The sequence below is a fragment of the Corvus brachyrhynchos genome, unplaced genomic scaffold, assembly GCF_000691975.1.
Source record: "Corvus brachyrhynchos isolate BGI_N302 unplaced genomic scaffold, ASM69197v1 scaffold80, whole genome shotgun sequence".
Lineage (NCBI taxonomy): Eukaryota > Metazoa > Chordata > Aves > Passeriformes > Corvidae > Corvus > Corvus brachyrhynchos.
The window spans coordinates 6,680,158-6,703,542 of record NW_008236769.1 but is presented as its reverse complement, the minus strand read 5'-3'; the positions used below and the strand labels follow the sequence as shown (position 1 = coordinate 6,703,542).

General features: G+C 38.1%; 1 protein-coding gene across 3 annotated transcripts in view; it reads right to left on the bottom strand.

The window, feature by feature from the left end:
• CLNK (cytokine dependent hematopoietic cell linker) overlaps positions 1–23,385 on the bottom strand; it is a 57,317-nt gene that overhangs the window by 14,477 nt on the left and 19,455 nt on the right. For 2 of the 3 annotated variants that reach the window (XM_017727621.1, XM_017727619.1), the window contains exons 3-11: positions 16,278–16,349; positions 15,247–15,296; positions 11,526–11,560; positions 8,925–9,084; positions 7,132–7,208; positions 6,791–6,836; positions 4,467–4,495; positions 4,100–4,119; positions 2,503–2,631 (exon numbers count right to left, since the gene is read on the bottom strand). In XM_017727621.1, coding sequence (XP_017583110.1) covers positions 2,503–2,631; positions 4,100–4,119; positions 4,467–4,495; positions 6,791–6,836; positions 7,132–7,208; positions 8,925–9,084; positions 11,526–11,560; positions 15,247–15,296; positions 16,278–16,349 — 618 coding nt within the window. The remainder of the gene's footprint in view (positions 1–2,502; positions 2,632–4,099; positions 4,120–4,466; positions 4,496–6,790; positions 6,837–7,131; positions 7,209–8,924; positions 9,085–11,525; positions 11,561–15,246; positions 15,297–16,277; positions 16,350–23,385) is intronic. The other variant, XM_017727620.1, reaches the window with a different exon arrangement.

Genomic DNA, 23,385 nt, shown 5'->3' with positions numbered 1-23,385 from the left:
AGAATGTTCCTCATGGTCCTGATTAAGTAGGTGTTAAGGTATTTTTCTGCCTTCTCCTGATATGCCTGATAACAGGAATATCATCCTTTCCTGGTAAGGAAATATTCTCCCTCCAAAAATAGACCAAGTATTGAGTCTGGCATCTTTTGTTAGATGTTCTGGTTATAATGCAAGCTTATGCTTTTTAGCAGCATGTATCATAATAAAAGAGGGGACCAGATTTTACCAGTTATTTAGCAACATAAGGTGTGAATAAGCATCTTGTAGTTTTTGGAAGGCTCTGAGATTTGGTTCCTGTTTAGCCTATCTCCTGGACTGATAAAATATGACAGTGAGATACTTTGCTAAATCAGTCAGAATACAAAAGGAGGATCTGATATAGGAAGCCCTGGGAGCTATTTTTCAACAGTGACAAGGTCTCTCTTTCTCATGTCTGTGCTGAAAATATCAATCAGCATGGAGGCCTGAGGCAAGAAATTTGGGAATGATCAGTTTGGAGAAAGTTTCCGGAAGGCTAGGAGAAAGGAGAGGAACTGTTTTGTGTTTGGATAGTTGCTTTTGTGTTAGCTTCTGCAATTTGTTAGCTTGGTCTCCAGGGCCTTTGCTTAGAGTGTGAAAGCCCATATTCAGCATACTGGGTGCATGGTGAAGTTCAGTGACATTAAAGGTGTGGTTGCAGGGTTGGCCTCCACCTCCAAGGGACATGCCCCTTGCATGGCCTGCTTACCACGGGCATGTAAAAGTTTAAGTCATACCAAAGCTTCCAAGATACATTCCAGGATCCTGCAACTCCTTATTTTTTTTTATGAAGCTATTTATAGAGTGTATAAATAATGACGTGTTAAATTTTATGTGTCTTCAAAATCTTGTTGGAAAACAGGACTTGCCCTGCTACATCACATCTGTGGTTGGACAGCTTTGCTTACAGTCTAGCAAAGGACTGGAAGCTGTAGTGCCATACTCCTTCCCTCTGCAGCTATGTATGTTTTCTTCTTACAAAGCTGTAAGTGGACTGAAGATGGATGAGAAATATTTTGAGTGAAGTGCTTGTGTGTGAAATTTCTTGAGTGCCTTCCCAGATCATGCATGGTCTTATTCTATGCCATTTCTGTCTCACTCATGTGATAAAAACCCCTAGTACAATAGACTTGACATGTATATATATCGCAGAATTCGGCTTTATAATAGGACCTTTCAAATGCAAGTGCTCTACATTCTGATGTCTGCTGGCACCATGGGTTATTACATTTCTCACAATGCTTTCAATCTATGTGCTGCCCTACCAAGGGAGGGGATCAGTCGTGGTATTTGGAACTTTGCAGCTTTATGTCCGGTCTTGCATCTGAATATGAAGCTACTTCATATTAATAAAATGTCTTAGCAACCAACAGCATTTGGAACCTAATCCATGAGAAAACTTAAGCACCTTCAGGAAAGAAAACCCACCCCAACAACCCAGAATAAGAGCTCACTCATTAAGTATATACTTAACTTTAAGGAAAAGATTATTTCCTTGGTTTATAAGCTTATTTTCCCCGAGGGATTTGTAGTGATCTCTGTAAAATGAAGTAAAATTCCATCCTGCTGAGCTGAAATTGAAGTCATTTAAGGAAGGATGGACAAAATTGACACAGCTTCTGGTTGTTATAGGTTTTTGTCAAGAATCATTTGAGCATCATACCCTGTAGGCCCTGGATTTGTGTCTTTCCTCTTCCTGGCATGTGTCCAACACTGTCCCCCGTTATGAATGTGCATTTTGGTCACACAGCAAGAGCACATGCACTTCTGGTTATGTGGCAGTGAGCAGGGTAGGTATGTGCTCATCTGACTGTGTACATGTTGTGTGGAAAAAGCAATCAGACATAACCTGGCATAAACATGTGCTGGGTCATACAGCTGGACACAAGTGGTTTGTGCTTCAGGAGGCTCATCCTCACTGCCATGTCAGGATGCTGAATGACCATGGGTGTTGTGTGACTGAGGAGTGCAAGATGGAAAGGACAAGAAGTGATTTGTAGTCTGGATTCATCGGTCTCCTGGGCTGAAGCCAGACTTCTGGCTACAGATGAGTCATTTCTTTTGCTGAATGTAATGTCCTTGGGATGTGGAGTGTATTTCTGTATCTCCGGTGCAGTCAGTGTATTTCCTCATCTTTCCCCATTTACTTGTCCTAAGTAAATTGCATTTTTCTACTTAAAAGTGGTTGCAAAACTGGTAAATGTTGTTAAAGAAAAAAATAGGACAAACTTTAAACAAAGTATTCATGCAAGTACTGTCTACTTTTCTGCTCCTTTACTTCTTTACCGTTATTTTGTCAGTTCTTTTTTTAAAAAAAATGCCAGTGTCACATTACACTAAATACTACTTCTCTCAATTATTCACAGCTGTCTGAAGAATGACTTTCTTAAATAAAAGCAGAGGTGTAATGGAAGTAAAATCTTGTGGTTTGACCAGGGAGAGTGTTTTGATTCTCAGGGAACGAAGATGAGGAATGTACTGTACCTTGTGACTTTTGCTGATATTGGAAAGATGGGATCTTGGCTGAGCATGTTCCTCTTGTGAAAGACCTGGCTGCTTATTCTTGGCTCTGGAGGAAGGGGCTGATACTGCTTTGGCAGCATCTTCAGAGGCCTAGAGAAGTCAAAGAACTTAAAGAGCTATTAGGGAATAAAGGGGTTGCAGGGAGTAAGTTGTAAGTGGAAGTTCTAGAAGTAAGAGACTGGAATTTTCTGAGAGTATTTCAGTGTATTTGTGCTGAGCCAATCTCAGGTCCAGGAGCTCTTCAGGGCCCTTCAGTAGCAACAGTAATATTGGATAATATTCTACATTTGCAAGACATTACTGCACCATGTTGTGTGGCACTTAATACTGCTTTTGTGTGCCTCACGAGGGTGTGCCAAGTACAGCTCTGCAGTGTGGATATTTCTGGGTGGGTATGGCTGTGTATGTGGTCCAACCAGGGAACACACTGCAGTTTCAGACACACAGGAAAAAATGTGCTTCATCCCAGAAATCTCACAGGTAACCTGGGCCTGGTGTTTTCTGGCAGATGTGGGCATGCCCTGTTCATGCTCTGAGACCAGGCAGTCACAACCCAGCTCCAGCTGGAAGCTGTAGCATGGAGAGGTTTGTTGGGCAAAACTGGAGGTGCATCCATGGTACCTGGCAGAACTGCCTTCAGTGGTGGGCTCCTGGGGAGGGAGCCTTGAGTGTTTGCAGACTACATACCCAAATTAAGTCAGGTGAGAGAATTAAGAACCATTCTGGCCACCACAATACAAATAGAAACAAATAGTGAAGTTTTGTAGAATAATGGATTGAGAATGAGGATTGAGAATTCCTGCACTATTACAGTTTTGAATTTGTGAAATTATACTGCCCTTCTATGGCATTTCATACGTTTTAGAATCAAATCTGAACATGTAATGCTAATCATATTTTAAAATTCTTTATAGATTTTAGGGCAGTGAGTGTAGGCATGGAGGAATAAATTTGTCATTCCTAGATGACCTTTAGAAAGGTTTTTTTTTAAATCATAGTAGTTATTATTTGAGGTTGACAAAATCAAGAAATGATTAATTTTTATTTTTGGGCATATCATAGAAAAATATATTTGTGGAATAGAGCTTGGTCTATCTTCTGTGGGAGGAAGTGGAAATATTCCAGTTGATTTCTATACATGATTTAGATGTATAGCAAAAAGTGCTGGCAAATTGATTTAAGTGAGAATGAAGTCAATATTGTCACAGTGAACAGAGCCTAAGGCACCAATCAAATTGATGGAATTTTTTTTTTTCTCAGCAATTTATATCTGGATTGAACCAGATTCAATATTTCTAGGCTTTTGACTTGTCCATAGGCACAACCAGGTTGGTTTTGAAGATGCAGGCCTGAGCTCCTGCTATGAACACTTAGAGCTCATGTTTTGTTCTCCTGAATTCCGTATCAGAACCTGTAAGTCCAAAGAGAGCCAGCAGTGAAAGGATGCTGGCTCACTTCCAGTCACCTCATTACCATGAGCAGTACAGATGGATGGGAGCATTCATTAGCACTGACTTCCCTGGGGACCACAGGTAAGTGATCTCTGATGTGATCTTACCGTGGGGGAGGCGTAGGCTCCTGGAAAAGAGAGAAAACAAAAATCTCTGTAAGCTCTTCTTCCCCTTAGTTTACTAGAGAGAAATGTGAAGAGTTTAGATTAAGTAGACATGCCTGTGTCAAGAGTCAAAGGGTTTATGTGCTCTACAGAACAAAGCATCATGCTTTAACATGCTGTTTTAAAATCACTGAGGAATAAAAGACATCCTCATGAGCTGTGAATGCAGGTGAGGGAGATAATGTAGGACTGCAGACAGGAGTTCCCTCATCCTTTAGTTAGTGCTAGCAAAATGGCAGCCTGCATTTAAAAGTCTATTAATTGGCAAAATAACCTGTAAAAATTTTAATTGATGAGAGATTCTGCTTACCTGGTATCCATGTATTTTCATTCCTCCTCCTAAAAATAATTATTAATAATTCTTAGTAGAGTGCTACCCATAGAATTCATAAATGAAGTTACAGTTTTATTCTGGTATTGTTGTTATTAGTATGGGCAGTCCAACTCCATTCCTTGCCCTTCCCTGGCTCTACCTCCAGAACTCTGCTCTGGCTTTCAGAATGAAACTTTTATTTATATTTATAATACAAATATATTTTATATATATTTAATATATATATATTTTTTTAAAAAATAAAATAAAAAATATAAATATTTTATATATATTTATAAAATTTATTCTGGTATTATAAATTTAAATATTCTTCAGAGACTTTATATACACATATATATATATGCTTATCAAGTTAGGGATGCATTTTTTGTCTGTTTTTATTTTTGTATAGAAATATATAAAAATACTGTAAACCTATGAAGTCAAATCTATTTTTTTTCAAATATACCAAAATATGTCTGATTATTTAAATTAACATCTTGCTAATAAAAAAAATCTTACTTTATTTTCACTATATTTTGATATTGAAAATATTTTTCTAAATTCTACATGCTGAAATCCTAACTAATGCAAAGGAGATGCAAAGGAGATCTCAAGCTCTCCTTCAAATAAACCATAACAAATTGCTCTGAATAAAATAATGATTCCTTAAACGTTTAACATTTCTAGAAAATACTGCTGACTAAAAGTCTTCTGTGCTATTCATGCCATCTTGTGGCAAGGCCACTTAATAGCATGGGACATGAGAAAAAATGTTAGGTTATATTTAAAAACAGTGTGGTTATTATCTAAAAATTATATTGTCCTCTATAAACACTGTTCACTCAGGAATGGCTAAAATTACGTATCAGTTGCATTCTCAAACTCCAGAGTTTAATTTACCTTCCTGCACTGGCTTTGGTTCATCTTCACATCAGCACACATCACATGGAGACATGTAAATCAAACCTACTAAATCCTGGTGGAATTCGAAGCTTTACATAAACTGACAAACTGTCCTTGCCTATGATTTCTGCAGATTTTGAATCTGGTTTACTCGAATTTATCTCAATTCAGCTTCTTTCCAGGCTGCCTGGGGATTTGCCCACAAGAATCAATCTAACCTTTCATTTTCAAACTATATAGTGCTTACTTTCTCATCATCTGTAGGAATTATTTGTCTCTATGTTTTCATTATAGTATGAAATAAGAGGAGAAAAAAGCAAAAGCTGTTTTACATGGAATTCTTTGAGTTATTTTTCTGGCTGATCAAATTATAATAATTTCTGAAAATCAGCTGTTACAGCAAACACAAAGGGATCATATTTTCTTGGCTTGGCAATTGCAGTCTTTTTGACCATATCACCTTATGGTTCAAAGATTTGAAAATGGTAAGATAAAAAATACTATTTCATTTCAAAGCTAATCAGATATTTAATCCTTCAGTAGCTGACTTCATGATGTACTGCTACATCCAAAGTAAATTAAATACTAAAAAAGTGTATAGAAACCTACTTTGAAAATGATCTTGCAATTGAGTAAAACTGTCAATCAGAGGATTTAATATTTGGACACTGCATTAAGTTCTTGAAGCATCAAATAGTCTGTCTCTGATTTCACCACAAGAAACAAAACAGAACAAAAATTAAAGGTACATTTTTGACTCAGAATTAAAGGATTTTGAAGCAAAGTTAGGGTTAAAGGTAAAGCAGCAGAGAAAAAATATATGCTAGGTGATGTACCACACAATTAACATATTCTAGTAGGTGAACATTGTCAGACAGCCTCTGTAGATAGTTACCCTAGGATGTAAATCCCTAGTGGGAATTGCTAAAATTGGTATTACTATTAAAAAATAGTTATTAGATTATTCTTTATGATATATATTTATGCAAAAAGTCTGAGAAGGATAGGGAGTGAAAAAGCCTGACATTATTACAAGTAAAGCATAGCAGGGATCTTTCAACCTTCTAGTGGAAGAGTTTAGGAGACATAGGATTCTCCCTGCTCCTTATGTCCTTATAATACAGTGAAAAGGAAAATCTGATATTTAAACTGAAGGGCTTTTTTTCCTCCCCCTGTAGGAACAGGGAGCTCCTGAGATAAAGTATATCTCCTTCTGTAAAGAATTACTTCAGTGTCAGATAGTTGAAACAGTACTGCAAAATTTGCAGGATGATTGTCTTGGAAAGCAGCTGCTGCTCTGAAAACCATGTCTATTCTATCATGTGTAATCTCTGCCTATGTACAAAAGGTAAATATGGAAGTAGCAATTACTATTTTTTTTTTGCAGAAATGGGTACTTTTTTTTTTTATTATACCTCTTACATTTGGCACTCTTCTCCCCTCCGGATCAAATGTGTGAATCTGTTAATAAACCAAAATAAAGATGTGATGTTAGCCATCCTTCTTGAAGCTATGGCAGTAGAAAAGTGCTGCTCCTGACTGGATGCCTCTAAGACTTAGCAGAACCCCAGCAGTCAACGAGCGAAAGCAGGAGGCGAGGGCATCTGTGCAAATTGAAACAGGAACGGCTCCAGGAACTTGGCTGGCCTGGTGCAAATGAATGGGATGTGTCTAAGACTTTAAATAGACTGCACTTTGGGGGATATTAGAGAAAAGGGAAATGTGTTTGTGAATAAGGTTTGGTGTCTTTACTTACAGTTGAGTGTTGAAGGGGCTGAGATGGGTTCTCGCTTGTTGGGGAAGTGGTACCTGAAGGCCTTAAGCAACGTTTATCTGCAAAAGAGGAAGAAAAATCAAGCCTGAGTAATTCAGTTATATGATGTTTGAAGAAGAAGGGCTTTTAATGTTTAAAATTTGGTTTTAAGGTCAGGTCTTCCCATTTTTATGGTATTTTATTTTTTTTTTCAGAACTTAAACACCATTTTAGCAGCTGTATTGAGGACATAGCATGACCCTGGTGATAGTTTTATGGTTAACCTGCTCACTGTGGTTAAAAAAAAAGGCTTCATAAGCTGGTAAACGGTTAAGGCAGACATTTGACCTTAACTGTGGTTAGATTACTGAATTTGTTTTTCATTTGGACCTTTGCTCTTGTCAATGCTGTTGTGCTGTTCTGGTTTTGTGAGGGTTGTAGGGGTTTTATTCTCTAGGGAGTATTTTAATTTTTACTTTAGCTTTTAATAAAATCTGCATCCATAGCTATCAAAAAGAAATGCACAGGTTGTATGCAAGCATGTGTCAGTCATTAATTTTACATATCAAGGGCACTGGTATTTATCTAGAAAAGATGACAAAAATGTTAGCATTGAATTTTACCCTTTTGAAATACATTTTCAGTCCTTTCCTCACTCTTGTATCTTGCCACAATATAGTTACTGGGGATAATAGACAGGCAAAAACCAGCTTTTTGTTTAATGTGCTTTATCTGAAATCACAAAACAAAAACTATGTCTTTTGGCTATTTTATGACAGTCTTACATAAACAACAAAAGCTTCTGATTGCTAACTGGAAGTTTTTACTACTAACCAAGATAAAAACTGTATTTGGAATTCACTTCAGATTTCCAAGTTAAATGGACAAATTAGTCTTGGAATAGAATGTAGAATATCTGGTTGTCCAGACTGATTGTGATCCTTTCACACACTGATAAACTTACTCACTTTAAAAGCCATCAAACAAACTTTCACAAAAAAATCAGCAGAAAATGTCTTTGCTGACTTTGATGTGAACTGGAGCAAGCTTTCATAGATATATTGATCCTGTATTTTCAGATATTTTTGGTTTATGGTTTCCAGTCTTTCTTATCTAGGACTCTCCCCCAGTTTTTTAACGATTTAAAACCTCCAGAGTATTTATAATGGGTTGGAGAAATGCACAGCTATGATGAGATTTCACTTCCATAAACAGCATATTAATTGGCTCTGTATGTTTAGGCATTAAATGTGATTTAGAATGGCTTTAGTAAACCAAAAGGTGATTAATGCAGCTACCTTACAAGGTTAAGAATGCTTGAGAAATACTCTCAAAGTAATTGCTTATTACTGCTATTTAAAGCATCAGAGAACACCATTAGAAGGAATACTACATAATCATCTGGAGGAAAGTTTAGTGTGTTCTTTAGTATGTTTTCCATCTTAAAGGTTTCTAGGCTTAAATAGCAGTGAGCTTTTCTGAAATGGTTATAGGTTTGATCAGCCGGTTTTTTGCACATTCCATGTGGAATGGGATAATAGAATTTATCCTGTGAAGGTGATATTAAAATTTAAAAAAGAGTGTGTAATTATTAATTAAGCATAATCTAATGAAAATCAGGGTAACTGTTGAATATGAAGAAGCAGACAAAGCTCTTCTCATGTTTCTGCCTACCAGTGTTATTTTCCAGTCAAACCATTGAATTTAAAAAATAAGTCTGGACTGAAAACTCCAAGTCTGTACTGTTCCTATATAACTCTAGGTTTTGCTCAGTTTCCACAGACAGAAAATGTTACCTGCATATTCAGATTCTTGTAGAGGTTTGGCAGGAAGGATTCTCAAAGAATGAATGGCCTCCAGCATGGAAGAACTTACAGTCTCGTACTCATCTTCCTCCTCAGATAACTTGGAGGAAAACTGTAAGTCACTCTTGCCCTTCATTGTAAAGTACTTGCTCTGGACAGAAGAAGAGATATAGAGATAATACAAATAACTTTAAATTCAACATTAATTTCAGTGTGGAAATATATGATTGCCATAACCAGGCATTTTGGTGCATGGGAAATTTTCTGATGGAAACTGAAGGGTTGGAAAGTAGTTGAGGAAGTGGTTTGAGGATCCATATTTTTAATTTAGATTCCTAAAATAGCCATTTTGGAGACAGTTTAAATATCTCTCTGAATTTTGCCTCTCTGCTCTTGAAAATATAATGAGAGTGCTTAATTATATGATCATTGCAGACTTTTGAAACGGTGTCTTTTATTATAATATTATCCATGTGGTATTTGTATTGTACTGACTGTTTACATATGTTGCTTGCAAGAATATATTAACTAGCTCATCAAAAATGTCACACTTCAAAATAAAAACATACAGTGTTTTGGGGGATTTGTGCTGGGAAATGTGCAGTCCAAGTGAATGTGATAACGAGTACATAAGAAACAGTGGAGTCCATGGAAATATGGTGCTGAGAGTGACTCAGGATGTCTCTGGATGTGTCTATACACTTGTATAGGTTTGTTCCAGATTATGTTCTGGAGTGCTGCCCCACCCTTCATCCTCACTGGTTACTCACTGGAACATAACTGCTGGCTTCCTTCAGCACAGAGCTGAGGTTGCTGCCAAGGGAGCTCAGCTGAGGGTACCCCATGCCTCTGGAAGTAATATCGTGTTACCAACAATGTAGGTGCATCCATGAACTTGGATGTTCTTTGATGTTTTCTTTATTCTCAAATTTATTTTATCCTGAAAATTTATTCCCTGATGTTTGTTTTATTCTCATTACTGATGGGACTCAATAGCTTCCTGACGTATCTTCTTCTATCAGTTAACTGCCCTTTCAGTTCATGCTTTTTTCTCTTGAGTGCCAAAATTTAAACCTATTTAAACCTCCAAAGACACTAAAAAAAAGATTACTACCCACTTTATTTCAACTTTTATGATGCTAATGCCTATAATTATATTTTCTTTTAGTCTTCTCACTAAGCAAATATGCTTCTTTAAAGCTTTCCTGAGTTGTCAACCAACTTAAAAGATTTTGAATCTCATATTCCCAGTGTTACTTTCCTGTGAACTCTCTCCAAGTTGTACACACCTTTGTTACAACTTGAGGCAGACCTCCAAGGAGTGTTCTTTACAGTACGTTGCAGGGTGAGGTTATGACAGTACATAAAAACGTCACCACAGCCTAGACAGACCCCTGCAGGGTACCTGGGTTTTCAGGCTCTTCTCTGCACAACTATTTCCAGTTCAGTAGCAGACTACTGTCAGCTAGGCTGAGAGTGGGTATTTTTTCAATCAATTTTGCAAACACTTCATGCATTTTCATCTAAACCAGGTTTCCAGGTGTCTACTTGTGAGACTCTTCTGGAAAATATCAGAAGCCTAACAAAAATCAAGATATATCTCATTTACTGTTTTCTTTCTCATTATGGTATTCATATAGCTATTGAAAAGGAAATTACTTTTAGTTTAAGGAGTTGATGAGATGTTCTTCAGGTTCACATTAACAATTCTTTACATAATCAGACCTATTTTTTCCATAAGATGCTTTCAGATTGACTATGGTTAATAATCTCTCCAGGTACCAAATAAGTCCTAGGATTTGCTTTCTTTCTTGGAAGAAATTGTGGTTACCACTGTTCTTTTCCATCCTTTTAGGAATTCAGGACTTATTGCAGAATTCCCAAAGATAATTAATTAATGTCTCAGAAATTTCTTAAATAATTCCCTAAGTGTCTTAGCATAAGTAAATATTCTCCTGACCATTCTTTCCCCATTCTTCTTTGTGCTGTTGCTGCCTTCTATTTGGTATTAATCCCATATTGCATCTGATTGTAATTAATCTTTCTGTGAAGTCTGAAGCAGTCAAAGTAGTGATTACATCAAACTTCTTTAGTTATCCTTTATTTGCCCAACTTGCTTATTGAACACAGACCTGTGCTTTATTTTCATCTTTCTGTGATTTAAAAGGTATTTACACTCTTATACACCTGAACTGAAACTCAAGCCCAGCTTTCAGATACAAATAGAAAGACATTGAAATGTGTACTGTTTGCTTTTCAGCTTTCATTTGTATCACTTACATATTTAACCTTGAGGTTTATGACTGACATACTTGTTCAGCTTGACTCCTGTTATTTTCACCTGATCTTATGATAAAGGTGTATTTTAGCCCATAAATGGAGAATTGGTGAGTGAGTGAGTCACTTCTCCAGTCTAGATCCCACTAAAACAAACTAGAAGTTCTCAACTATATTTCACAATTTTCGTGCCTTATTTTGCATTAAAAACCAGTGATGATTGCATTTTTTGTTAGTATTATAGCCAAGATAATATTAATATACATCAGGAAGTGAAAGAAAAGTAAAATTTTAGGAAGAACATGTGGTACTTACAGAATGATAGGTGTTAGCAGGAATAGTTCTGTTTTCTGTATGAAATGGAGAAAAACTCTCAGCAGGTCCCATTCTGTAGTAAACTATACAGTAGCTAATATATAAGGAATAAAAATCTGCCAGCCACAGATTTTAGAGTATTTATTTACAGCATTTTAGAGATACTGAAAAAAGGACATGAAGCAGGTCCACCCATGAGTTTGTGGACCTATGCAGTGCATGAGGAAGTAGCTGTGTGGAAATGGGATTCATGACCATGAGCATGTCTAAGCCCGCCCACCAAAAACACCCAAAGAAGGATGTGCTTCCACTCCTCTCTCTCCCCTGAGTTTTGCTTCTTGATGCAGAACTGTGAGAGCTGTGGGACTCCTGGTCTGGAAATCCCTCTGCAAATAGAAACATGTTTTGTTCTTTTAGTAGCAGAAGACAATGCCCAAACTGAGAACACTCCAGCTCTCAGGCTATAAACTGTTCTCAGTGGTGCCTGTCTGCCAGGAGGGCATGAGCTACAGAGCCAAAGAGCTGGTGGGCACAGACTCCCAAGCTCTGCGCATAACCCGATTTACGCATTTAATCCAGTGACTCCTTGGTGCAAAACAGCCATGGTATGACCTTGCCCAGTATGTGTTCTTGTTCTGGACTGTTTCAATCCTTTCTTAGGCTGCCTGTAACCTCACAATCTTGCATCTCTGGCTACGTAATGGCCTGATTTCAAAAGTAGAGCATGAAAGTCCTTCTACCAAGACCAATCAATAACAAATAATTACATCATGCTGTACTGCTTAGAAGAAAGGGATAATTTTGCACTGAAACACTTTTGTGCTAAGGAGAGAATTAAAGCCAGAACTACTTCTTGTCCAGGAATTGTATCCCAGGGCAGAAGGGTATAAAGGACAGCCAGGATCCCACAACCCTCCCTTACATCTGTGTTTTGAAAGAAGCAAGTTTCTGCCTAAACACTCTCTTTGCATTTGTTGCTCTGGTTCTTTGAGCCTAGTATTGCATACTTTTGTATACCCCAGCAGATGGCATTGAATGTTCATTTATTCAGTATATGTAGTACTTTAATCTCTGCATGGAGGATCATTCATGGGGGAGAGGGAAGGAGATTTATTCGTTCAAGCTACTTGTCTGATTTTCTGTTTAGTTATACTGGTGCAAACCAGAAGTAAACCCAGTTAAAGGTGGTGCCAGGATAAAAATAAAAAGGCAGTGTCTTAATTTTCAGCCTTTGTACTTCTAAAAAAATAAAAAAAGTCGCTGTTTTATGCTCAACAATAGAAAATGAATAACAGTGGTAAACATCAATGCTATTACCCATGCATTTCATGGCTTAATGCTAAAAGGGGACTGTTTGACAACAAGCCTTTGGGGTGATGTATTGCTATCCAATATCAGTTTACAATTTGATGTCCAGGTCAGTTTATCATCTCTTCTGTTATGCATGAATCACTGGAGTTGGGATAAACTCCAGCCTTCCCTCTGCTTTTCTTCTTAGGCCTCCTTTGCACTGGACCAATGGAGTGAGCAGCACTGGTGCTGCTTTTCCGTGGGTGTGCCCTCTACCTAAGGTCACTGCCCAAATATTTCCTCTGTGCTAGCTGAGGAATGCAAACCAGCTAGAAACCACTCTTCCTGTTACTTAAGAATATAATTTTTATAATGAAGATGAATATTTCACTCTGTTAGCCTTGCTGTACATATCAGGCCTTCAGAATATGAAGTGCTGCACACTGTCCAGGTGTTAGAAGAGGTACTGTTGCAGAGGCTTAACACCTAAGGGGAGACTATTTCTGCTGTTTTCTATCTATCTATCTATCTATCTATCTATTACCCTGGAACATCCAATTTATTATAGAGTCATGGACTAGTTTGTTTGGAAAGGGCCTTTAAAGATCATCTAGCCCAACCCACCTGCAATGAGCAGGGACATCTTCAAATTTTCTGGCTTTTGCTGCACTGGCTGTTGAACAAGGATGAAAGAGGACAGAATCTTTGTGCCAGGTAGTTGCAATCAGCTGGACCTTCTGGCATCATTTTTATTTTCACTACAAGCTAAAGATTTAGAGCTGGCACTGGCTAGAGTAGGCAACACTATAATCAGTGTTGCCAAATCAGGTTTCAGTCCTCAAGCTCTAGGGGCAGATCATATTTTATTCAGTCTGAAAATTTTTTGTTGCTTTGCTGCATTGCCTGTGAAATTAATAAATAGAGACTATCAGTTATAATAATAGGAAGGTATTTTATTTCTATGGCATACATGTGGGTGTGTTTCTGCCAGTGGACAGAGAATGCCTGACGTCAAAGGACAAAATGGAAAAAAAATATCTTCTCTTTAATTTGTAAGGGAATAAAAGAGTGTGTGAATTTTGTGGCAACCTTGACTGCTTTTCATGGTGACCTAAAAAAGTTCTGTTTAAAAAGGTGACAGTTTAGGAATTTGTACATGAAAATCCAACATCAAAAACATAGCCCTTTATGTGGAATAGCAGAAGGTAAATCTGTTCCCATTGGCTTCCCTGAATCTATGAATGCACAGTGTTATTTTTTCAGTCACTGTCGTGTTTCAGCCAGTGGCAGAAAGTGATAAAGAATTGTGGGCTGTGATTTAATAAACCTTGTGATCCTCATGGTGTGTCCTAACCACTTCAGTAGAAAAAAGCCTGAAGCTGGAAATGCTTCAAGGAAGAACTGCATAGACATTTTCAGAGTCACTTTTTTACTGTCTTGCCCAAAATTATGGTGGAAAACCTTGTCCTGTTCAAGTATACAGACATATTCCCCAAGCCTACCGAGGGGCTAGAAAAACAGGCAGAAACTTCCTGAATAGTATAGGTTTAATTAGAGTACCAAGTAAAAGACTGGGCAGGTTTCACTTCAGAGATGTGAAAAAGGCATGTGAATAAATACCAGTTATGGTGGGTATTTGTGCTAAGGCCACCTATCCACAGAAAAGAAAGGATTTGCAGTTAGATGATTGATTGCTGGGTTTTATTTTTCCCAGAAGTGCTTTCTCTAGCCCTAAATCTTCTATATTATATGGATATTGAATGCATTTAAGCAAACTTCACATTACACTATAAACATATGGTACAGGAAATAAATTTATCTGGCCAGTTGTGCCACTTTTTAGTTAGATAATTTTATATGTTTTGCATTAAATGTCTCAGCACAGCTACAGTTGTGAACTACGGTGTCATTTACCAGCAATTTAAATAAGTGCAGTGTTTCACTTTTGAAATTAATGTAGCTTAAACACATGCTTGCTACTTGCTTGACAGACCATAATCTGTCATGGAAACAGATTTAGAAATCCTGTGTCATTGTCTTGTTGTTTTGGAACAGCAAATAGCAAAAAGAGGAGAGATCTTCAAAGGTAGCAGCAGAAGGAAAAAGAAAGTTCCCTCAGCTGCTTTCTAGAAAGTAATATTTTCAGTCCCCATCAAGAGAGTAACTTATTGATGGCTTTTTGCAGTGTATGCCATCAAGAAACCAAAAATTTTTGGGGGCACACTGGAAGTAAACGCCTTTTTGTTTTCTGCATTATTTGGTATCCCCTTAGTGGGTATCCATTACTTTTAATTTTTTCTTACAATTCATTTAAAATTTTTATGATATTAAAATGTTCAGATCTGTCACAGATTATTACTAGCTCTGAGTAAGAAGTAGGTTAAATAGACGTGCTATAGTACTTCCTTTTTCAGCAGTGAAAGAATTTTACCTTTCAGACGTATATTCTGATTCATTACTTCACGTATGTTTGGGCAAGATCTAAATAAATAAAAATAGAAAAAAATATCCACTTAATTAAATAATAGAAATTGCCAATATTCTATGAAACTTTTCAAAGAGTTTAGTTTAAATTAATGAGTGAAAACTGCAAGGATAATATCTACATTTGAGAAATGACTTTGCAGATTTGGAAATTCAAAAACCTTGGGTCAAACCTTACATTTTTGTTCACTTACAGCTCCAAGTTGGTTGCAGAGAGCTCTACTCATTTTGCAAACATTCATTTTAGACATAAATATTGTAACAGCCTTCTTGATGCTTTAGCATATTCAGTGTATTGTTGGAGGGATGAGTTTCCTTAGGGAGGTAGGAGATAAAACTCGTTTCCACATGCAGCTGTGCCACTCCACATGGCTCCCTTCCCATTCTGCCAGCTCAGGATAACACTTCCTCTAGTCCAGGTGTGGTATTCTTGCATCCTGGTATTACTCTCCCATAGAGAATATATGAGATGTATTGGGTGTGGAAGAACCATAAAACCCTTTCTCTGGTGTTGATTCTCTTACCATGATTCTCTTTACCCACTGGACCATAGCTCTGTATCAGCCTGTCCAGCAACATTTGTGGATCTTTGCAGTAGCACTACTTAGTATTCAGAAGCAACATAAAAAGTTATTTTGTAATGAAGATTTGACCAGGGATCACATTAAGACTGCATTAATGCACACTCATTTTATCTACATCTAAGCATCCACACTTGGAATTGCCTAAAGTTTGGAAAATACCAACACAAACCTCTGAGTTCCAACTAGCCCACTCTTAACAATTACAAAATAGTTTCAGTTAGCAGCAGCTTTTGAGCAAAGGGTGAAGCTGAGTGGTTTCCTGTTCAGTGAACAGGCTGTAAACCACACAAGAGTGTACTAGAGTAGGGTGTGTGATAATAGCATGGACACATCAATAATAAAACTTTTATTTATATTATTTATCAGTGACTTAAAAAGTAGTTTATTTACTTACTTATTTTTTGGCAAAGCTGTTTTCCTGCTGTTTGAATCTGCTGGGTGATATTCTACTGTTTTCCTGTTGGCTCTGACAGAATTGAACAAAGTTTACTGTTAGAGACCAACAATGAGTGGGGAAGAAATGCAAGCGCAAGCAGAGCTCCAAAACTAATTTTCAAAACTTTTCAATGCACATATGTAAATGATTACCTTCTTCTCTACCTCAACCATTTTCATTCTCTGAATATTTTCCTGATTTTTTTGTTTTCAGCTATTTGGGAAAAAAGAAAAACAGTTTCCTGGCAGGGGAATGAAAAGCTGGAAACTGAATTCCTGCAGCCACTGTTTTGGTTACATTAGAATAGGGTACTTACTGAATTCAGCTGAAGAATTAAAACCCAGGGGCACCTATCCAAGATCTTTATTGCTGGTAAAATAGTTGCTAAACACCAGTGGTGTAGCTACCAAAACAACAGAGCTCAGTCCTCTTGGCCTCTCTACTTCTGATTGCTCTTGAGCCTCTCTTAGAGCTCCTTATTTTATTCAAATAATACTGATCCATACATCCTTGAAACCAAAACTGAGATGATTTCCACTTTTACCTTTTGACTACCAGACATTTCAGTGTTTTCAGAAAAAAGAGTTAGGATTATCTCATAAATAATTTCTACAGATGAAAAGATGGTCATGTCCTTTTGGACCTAGTCCTACTCAAAGTCATTTAAATTCATAGATCCTATAATCGGTGTTGCCAAATCAGGTTTCAGTTTTTCTTTACAAACATGCCCCAAAACCTGTTCAAAACAAACAACCAAACAACCAAATAAAAACTGCCCACACACGCACACGTTAATCAATATTTAAATGCACACGTTGCTAATGAATTTTTCTAACTGTCATGTTAGACAGTTTATTATGGAAATACTAAAGGGCACAAATGCAAAGATGCAAATTTTAGAAGAATGACAAAATGTTTATTTTCAGCTGTGGATTTAGCAGGAGAGGTATGCTTGTGCAGTTGCTATAGCTATAGAGAATTTTGGTTAAGTGGTTAAATCTGTGCTGCATTGATATGTCTCTGGAGCATGTGGAATATGAACAAGTAACTGATTTCTGTCATCTCAATGCTCTTTATCATTGATGTGTAATTTTTTTATCTTTTGAAAGAACAATTTCATTCCTTGCAAAACTCTTCTCCCAACTTCCCCAAGGCAGTCTGTATTACAAATGCAAAAGGCTGTTGCATGAGTATGATACATACAGTGAACATAATTTCTGTGTGTTTGAATTTCCTTCATTTCTCCCTGCCCCTTCCTGTGGTAAATTTCCCAACATGCACCTGCAGAGTGACCTTCTGCAGGTTCTCCTTTGCCTGCAGCAGGGAACTATTTTAGTCTGTTTAGGTAGCTTTTCTCTCTGTGTGAGATGCAGCACTGAGGTTTTACTGATATCTCTATGAGTCCATCAGAACTACATACACGTTACTGGTAACTAGTAGCATAAATGGCTTAGGATTTGTCATGAAACTTATCATGGCTGAGATCATGAGGATATTTAGCACCTTTTGAATATTCTATGTTAATAAAACCCTGACCTTGCTTAAAAAGAAGTCCTTTTTGCCATTTTTGCTTTAAAATACAGCTATGCTATTTTTAAAATCCCCATGTCTAATTATAGGGCCAAAGCATCTTTCCTTCACAGAATTTTCTTCATTCTCTGGTCAATGCTACAGCAACATTATTTCCTTCTGCAAAAGGGTGGGATTTTTTTAAAAAATGCATTTTTAGACACTTTCACCTCTTCTTACTTAAGCAAAATGTAGAATTTCTTTTAGCTGGCTGTGTTCTATAACTTTTCCTGCTTACGATACTCATATCTGACTGACCAGATACAAAATCCTAAGTTGTGTGTTTGTGATAGTACAGGCTAGTGACACAGACAGAGCAGCAATACCCATTCCTCTCAACATTCAAGTCACATTATGTATGGCCAGAACTTATACTGGGGAGAAAAAGTGAGGGTAGACTTCATTTGGAGTGATGATTGACTAATATTTAAATGCAGAACAATTGTAATGGAGCACCTACAGAAACAGAAATTACACTTACATTAAAGTCAACTGAGTTCATCTTGATGGGTTCTGTTGTGATAAGTTATGATTAATTTATGGTTGTATAAAAGTGGTTGTATAAAAGTGTCTGTTTCAAAGATCTTAAAATTTCCAAGAGTCATGAAATTATCAGGGAAATTTTAAGACTCTCCGTTTGAAAGTTTATTTATTTCACAGCATTTAAGGGGATTGTTACCAGGGTAAGTTTTACTTAATAGGAATGAAAGTTGGCTAAGTACAGATGATTAAAAGAGACAAAAGTCCAGTTCCTCTTATCTTGATTGTCACTCTTTTCTTCTGTTTCAACAATGAAACAACAAGAAGAAAAGTAGTGGTCATATTCACTGCCTCTCCTTTGACTGCAATGCTTTGTATGTAACACTTCAATATTGCCTGATGTTTTGTTCAGTCAGTTACTACATTCCAAAGGCAATGTAGTATTCATGTCAAATCCTTCTTCATGACAGACTGTAAATCGCCTAATCTGGCCCAAAATATCCAGAAGCAATTGCTTATTGCTTAAACATTATTTTGGTTATTTGATTTTGTTGTTACTTATTTTCATAGTTATTTGCATATTTATTTGGTTTTGCAGAAATATTTGAGAGGTCCTATCATATATATTTGGTTTTGCAGATATGTTTGAGAGCTCCTATCACAGAACAGTCCTCCTGTGACAGATGAGTCACAATTGTAAAATTAGTCCCAGTCCAACTGATGTATAAACCAAGAGAAAATTGCTGTCTGCAACTGAAAAATGGGGATAAAACAACAAGCTGAAAGAAGAAGGAGTTTTTCTGGAAGGAAAGGAATAAAACATGGAGCATGGAACTCCATGCTGCGTGTAGACATCTGAAGGGGGTCAGTCCCTAGTTTGAAAAGTGGGCACCTGTCAGGCCTGTGAGAAGAGAAAACCACATTTGTATTTAATTTTTGCTTTTCAATTCCTACTATTGAAAGAGGTCAGTATTATATTTTATGGGTTACATTAAGTAACCCATAACAAAAGATTTAACACTCTGATTTTGTAAATCCATGGCTTAAATCTATTTTCTGAATAAATTGTTGCCAGGGTGACTGTTAAGGGATACTCTCATTCAGAAACCATCCTGCTTCCTGAAACAGCTACTAAAGGTGGTATATGCACTGCACGTGTCAGTGTGATTGAACTTTGGGGGACTTGGCAGTCACAAGGTCCTTCAGTTACATGGTGGTTTGAAAGTGTGTTGTACTGTTTATTTTGTCGTCTGTTTGCATCTATGTCTGTAGATGCTGTTACTTAATAGCAGGGTTTGGGCTGGGAGGAGGTTTAGCCACTTCTGCTGTGGCCTGGATTGAGCAAAACTGCAGTCAGGAGGGCAGAAGTCATTTTGAAACAGTTTAAATCTAACAACAATTAACATTGTCAGAAACTTCTAGGGAAGTGCATAGAAAAGAGTTCACTTTTGGAAATGATACCTGACTGTAAGAGAGATTATAACCTGGCTTGATTGGGCTAGGTCACTATTGAAGGTAAGCTTGTATTCCAAAGTTGGCTAAACACAGGTGTGCCTTGCTGCTTTGGGTGTCTGGGTATATCCTGCCTGGCCTCCAGATGCTGCTCAAGAGGGCTATAGGTCTTTTACAGATCTTGGACTGAACTTCTTTGGCTGGTGCCTGTTGAGTTAGACACCTCAAAGCAGGGTTTGAAATCTCAAGCTTGCTGAACAGGGAGCTGCTGCCAGCTAGCAGAGAGCAGCTGCCTGAAATGAGTCTTGGTGGCTGCTCAGGCTGCAGAGGAGGTGCAGCCAGTGCTTGCACTACACAGCTGGGAGCATCGGGCAGACACTTTCCTCTGAGGAAAAATGAGGGATAGCTATCCACCATCTTTTGTATTAAATAATCTAGTAGTCAGAGAAGGTATGTAACTTTGTACTGTGACCATTACTGTATCTTGCTTATATATTTGTTCTCCACTGAAAAGACGTACAGGAACCCAGTGTGGGCTCATGTGCCCCAGCTGGGCACCCACGCCTCTTGGATCTTCCCTCACAATTTGCTTACATACTCATGAAGGAGGGGAGGTTTTCTGCACAGTGCCTGGGCAGGTGATGAATGCTTCTCACCAGAATACCCTGCAGTCCTCATCCTGTGGGTGCTATCCACAAGGAGGGCTTGGATCTCTCTAAAGGTGAGCCCAAATATTCCTGTTCCTGAATGCTGTAACTACGTGCAGGACAGTGTGAGAGTTTTGGAGAGGCACAGTTACCTCCCTACATATGTCAGATATTTTTGCTGTACTGGCTCTGGCTGGGATGGAGTTAATTGTGCTGAGAGCAGTCTGTAGGGTGCTGTGCTGTGGATCTGTGACCAGAGCACTGTTGACAACACACTGTGTTTTGGCTGTTAGCAGTTCTTGCACAGCACCAAGGCTTTCTTTTTTTCCTGTTCTGCCCTCCCAGCATGTAGGCTGGGGGTGGGCAGAGGCTGGAAGTGGACAAAGCTGGTACAGTTGACCCCAGCTAACCGCAGGGATATCCCACACTACACAACATGTGCTCAGCTAAAAAATACAAGTGAGGTTTTTTTCATTTTGGAAGACAGCCACTGCTCAATGATTGTCTTCACATCACTAGTTTTGTTTTGGGTTATTTTCTTTTTCTTTCCTTTGCTTACTAAACTGTGTCTATCTCAACCCACAAGTTTCCTTGCTTTCCATCTTTCCCCAGCCAGGGGTAGCCTGCTGCAGGCAGATCAGCAGGTAGGGATTACAGGAAGGGAGGGAAGAGCCATTTGACCTTTCAGCAGATCACAGGGGGTTCAGGATCACAGTTTTGATACTGGCATATTAATATCGTCCGGGTCCAAGGCAAAGGCCTGACCACTTTTATATAATCCCAACTACTGCCCTAAAATGGAGCTTTTTTGTTCTTTTAATTTTTAAAGGTCAGTTTTATGAATCAGTAATAAGATCATCCATAGCAACATTGTACTCGCTGTCGTGACTTACGAAAAATGCTCTATAAAACATGCTCTTTTGATTACCACATTTAAAGTGCAATAGTCCTCCAAGTGTGCCGTGTTGGAGGAGACTTGTTCTTTTTACCTAAAGTAAATGCTAGGAACATAATAATAAATATTAAAGGCTCTATTATCTTAGCAAAATTATGTAACTGATCACTTGCAAAGCTACTTAGAAATCATGATTGGCACAATTAATTTGGATTCTCTTCTTCCAAAAAGAGTGCTCCAGGTTTCCCTGGCAACCTTTAAAATGCTATGTGTAAATACAGAAACCAATCAGCACGCTATCAGTTCAGATAACCCCACAGAAATACAAGTATTATGAACAGCAATTAATTATTGTGCTGGTTAAATGCCGATTTTAGAAATGTTGAATAGAAACATTTCTGTAGTACCAAACTGCAGTAACAAGCTGCAAAGTGCCAGCTCTTTGGAAGAACCATATAAACATAGAATGGCTTGGATTGGAAGGGACCTTAAAGATGATCTAGTTCCAACCAACCTGCCATGGGCAGGGACACCTTCCTCTAGAACAGGATGCCCATGGCCCCATCCAACCTGATCCTGAACACTTCCACAAATACTCTGTGTATTTCAGTGCCTCACTACACTGACACTAAAAAATTTATTCCTAATATCTAATCTAAACCTGCTCTCTTTCAGTTTGAAGCCATTTCCCCCTCATCCTGTTCCTACATGCTCTTTTAAAAAGTCTCCTTCCGTCTTTCTTGTAGGCTCCCATGGATACTGGAAGGCTGCAATTAGGCCACCCCAAAGCCTTCTCTTCTCCAGGCTGAACAATACCAATCCTCTCAGCCTTTCCTCATGGGAGAAGTGCTCCATCCCTTTGATCATCTTGGTTGCCTCCTCTGGACTCACTCTAGCAGGTCAATGTCCTTCCTGTGCTGGGGACTCTAGAACTGGATGCAGTACTCTAGTTCCACATACAAAATCGTAGAAGATACTGAAACTAGTTTATCAGGGAATCAAGTCCTTGGTGAATGTGTTATGAATGCCACTTCTCTAGTACTGGTTAGTACAGGTATTCAGGCTGACAATTAGGATACACAAAATACACTTTTATTTGTATTACAGTATCATCTCATGTGGAATAGCTGTAATGAACCCTAGCCAGGTGACTTTGCATGGGATGAGAGAAAAAGAGAACAAATGGTAGGCCATTGTGATTGAAGCAAAGGTTGACACTCTACTAAGGCATGTTTCAAGTCAAAAGCTTGCAATCTTTCAGGAGGAGAAAATATTTAACTCAGTCTTAATTGCAAATACTGACAGAGACTTCTCCTTTTAAGCCATTGCTGTTCCGAAACTGAGATTTGGTCTTTGTTGTTATGCATGACACCACGCCTTGCAAAGAAATGCCTGGAAAACATTCAGTGTTTGGCATGGTTTTCTTCCCACAACTTTTGTACTCAATCAGATAAAACATGTTCACACAGCAACAGAGTAGTATGGGTCATTTCAAGCCAAATGTTGCAATATAATCTGAACCACATGGCAAAGATTTCTTAGGAAGGTGTGTCATGACAATTTTGCCTCTGAATAAAGTGGCATGAACAGTGAGCCTTCCCCCTCCTTGCATTACCCTTCCTGTATGTTTCCTTACTGGTATATACATTGCACAAGGCAGTACCACAGCTTCATGTACTTGTTTAAGCATCTCTCACCTCAAGTCCATACATTTGAGACCAACCTGCTTTTATAGAATCCACAGCATACTGGAAGGGATTAACAAGAATGATCCAGTTCAATTCCTGGACTGCAGGAAAACCCCAGTTAGTCAGGTTCCTGTAGTTTGGACTACTGATAAATTGTCAGGCAGTGACTGTCTGGCTGAAGTGTTGCTGTCAGGAGAGACAGGGGCTGTGGGTACCTGGAAGGTAACCACAGACATTTGGCACTTGGAAGAATGCTGCTGGGAGGCCTGGGTACCTGTAATTACTGTTCATATTACTGTGCTTGCTTATGCCAAGCACTTTCTTATCTAAAATAA